The following is a 1,737-nucleotide window of genomic DNA, read 5'->3' as shown; positions in this document are numbered from 1 at the left end:
CGATTATTGATTTATTATAATGGCACCAAAAGAAATATATGCATTGCTACAAACAAGGAAAACAATTGAATTTTTCTTCTCTTTTACTTTTAACAGGCTTTGTTGATGACATAATTGAGCCACACACAACCAGGCGACGCATCTGTCAAGACCTGGACAAGTTGGCCACAAAGAAGCTGACTAACCCGTGGAAGAAACATGCTAATATTCCTCTTTAAATGTGATTGACTTAAATTAATGACATGCTAGTATAGTCTTGTTATCTTCATTGTTTTTACAAAAAAAAAGAGCGAGTGGTTGCAGTTTGTATTTAGTTACGGGCATTTTATTGTCAATGTAATAGCTGTTGTACAAAATAATTTAGAATGTATAGTCTTCTTTTTCTGCATAAAAATCAAATGAATTAAGATTTATGATTTTCTCTTTAGAATATTTTTGTAAAATGTAGTCAAATAAAAAGTGAAATAAGTATATTTCCTCTTGTTATATTTACCTTGTATACTACAAAGAAATTATTAAATATACCCTAATGCTTTGTAGCAACATGTACATTATCTACAAACATGTCATTCATCTTTTCTCAGTAGAAAGACGTATTATGTTTTTTTTGTCACTTTCTCACCTTTTATGACATAACTGCAGAATAAATTAGACCCAAAGTATTACATTTAAACATAAATGATTGGCAAAGCATATGATTATATATCCCTTTGAAATATTTAGATTACAGATTAGAATGATCTTAGTAAACTGTTAGATCATGACTGATTATCTAAAATTATCTGTTGGTCAGTTAATTGGCTGATTATTTCAAATTATTTTTAGTAAACTAACTGGCCAGTTTATGATGAAGTTTAGGACCTCTTTACACTATGGAGATAGTCATGGGGAATGTCACCAGTTATTTCTAAAATAAAATTTCTCTTCATCTAGGATTTTATATAAGTATTCTCAATAGCTACTTTCAATAACATATAAATTTCTTTTTTTCTGTGAAGCTGTTCCTTGTATTTCTCCCAGTTTGCAAAGTTATAGTTATTTTCAACTATTCAGATAAACACAAACTCCACTTCTATTGTCCTCCTGTATGTTGCCTTTAAGGGCCTATCACACATGTACTCTTTCCATCAATGTTTGCATTTCCACATGAATTTGAGGCTTTCCATGGGTATTACGTGCAAGCGAAAGGCCTCCTAGACGAAGAGGTAGCAACCATTTTCGTATGACTTTCCATCTTGATCTTGCGCAACAGAGGATCTAGACAGCTACAATGTTTTTATTGATAAATGAAAAAAGAGAAGTTCATGTAAACTTCAGGTAATATTCTTGAATATCTCTAAATACAATATAGCAGTCTCATTTACATAAAAAAGTTTCTTTAAAATAATGTGATATATATGAGAATACTTGTGTGATTCCCAGGACCTCACTCAGATGCCAATATGTTTGTATGACAAACATATCTCGATATATTAAACATCCTCATGCACGGAAATTTAAGCAAAACCTAATTTCACAATTATTACATAAGTAATGGTATTTCTGGATATATAACATACTGTCTTCTTTCCTTGTCATTGTTCTGACTGTTATTTATGGCTATGAGAGTCAATATGATGATACTCTGCAAACATTTGTCAAGTACTGGCCACTTTTTATAACCTATAATACAATTTTATACTTTACACTTTTTTTTTCTTTTTTTTGAAAAGGCAAGGCAGAAAGAAAAGGAAATTA

General features: G+C 30.6%; 1 protein-coding gene across 1 annotated transcript in view; it reads left to right on the top strand.

Moving 5' to 3' along the window:
- The window catches only part of LOC119591951 (propionyl-CoA carboxylase beta chain, mitochondrial-like), a 12,123-nt gene extending 11,654 nt beyond the window's left edge, over nucleotides 1-469 (top strand). The window contains exon 10 of the mRNA XM_037940705.1: nucleotides 97-469. Within this exon, the coding sequence (XP_037796633.1) occupies nucleotides 97-218 (122 nt within the window). The 3' untranslated portion in view covers nucleotides 219-469. The remainder of the gene's footprint in view (nucleotides 1-96) is intronic.
- Nucleotides 470-1,737: the final 1,268 nt, after the last annotated feature.

This window comes from Penaeus monodon, chromosome 29, assembly GCF_015228065.2.
Source record: "Penaeus monodon isolate SGIC_2016 chromosome 29, NSTDA_Pmon_1, whole genome shotgun sequence".
NCBI lineage: Eukaryota > Metazoa > Arthropoda > Malacostraca > Decapoda > Penaeidae > Penaeus > Penaeus monodon.
The sequence above is the reverse complement of the archived record's forward strand: the minus strand, read 5'-3'. Positions and strand labels throughout refer to the sequence as shown.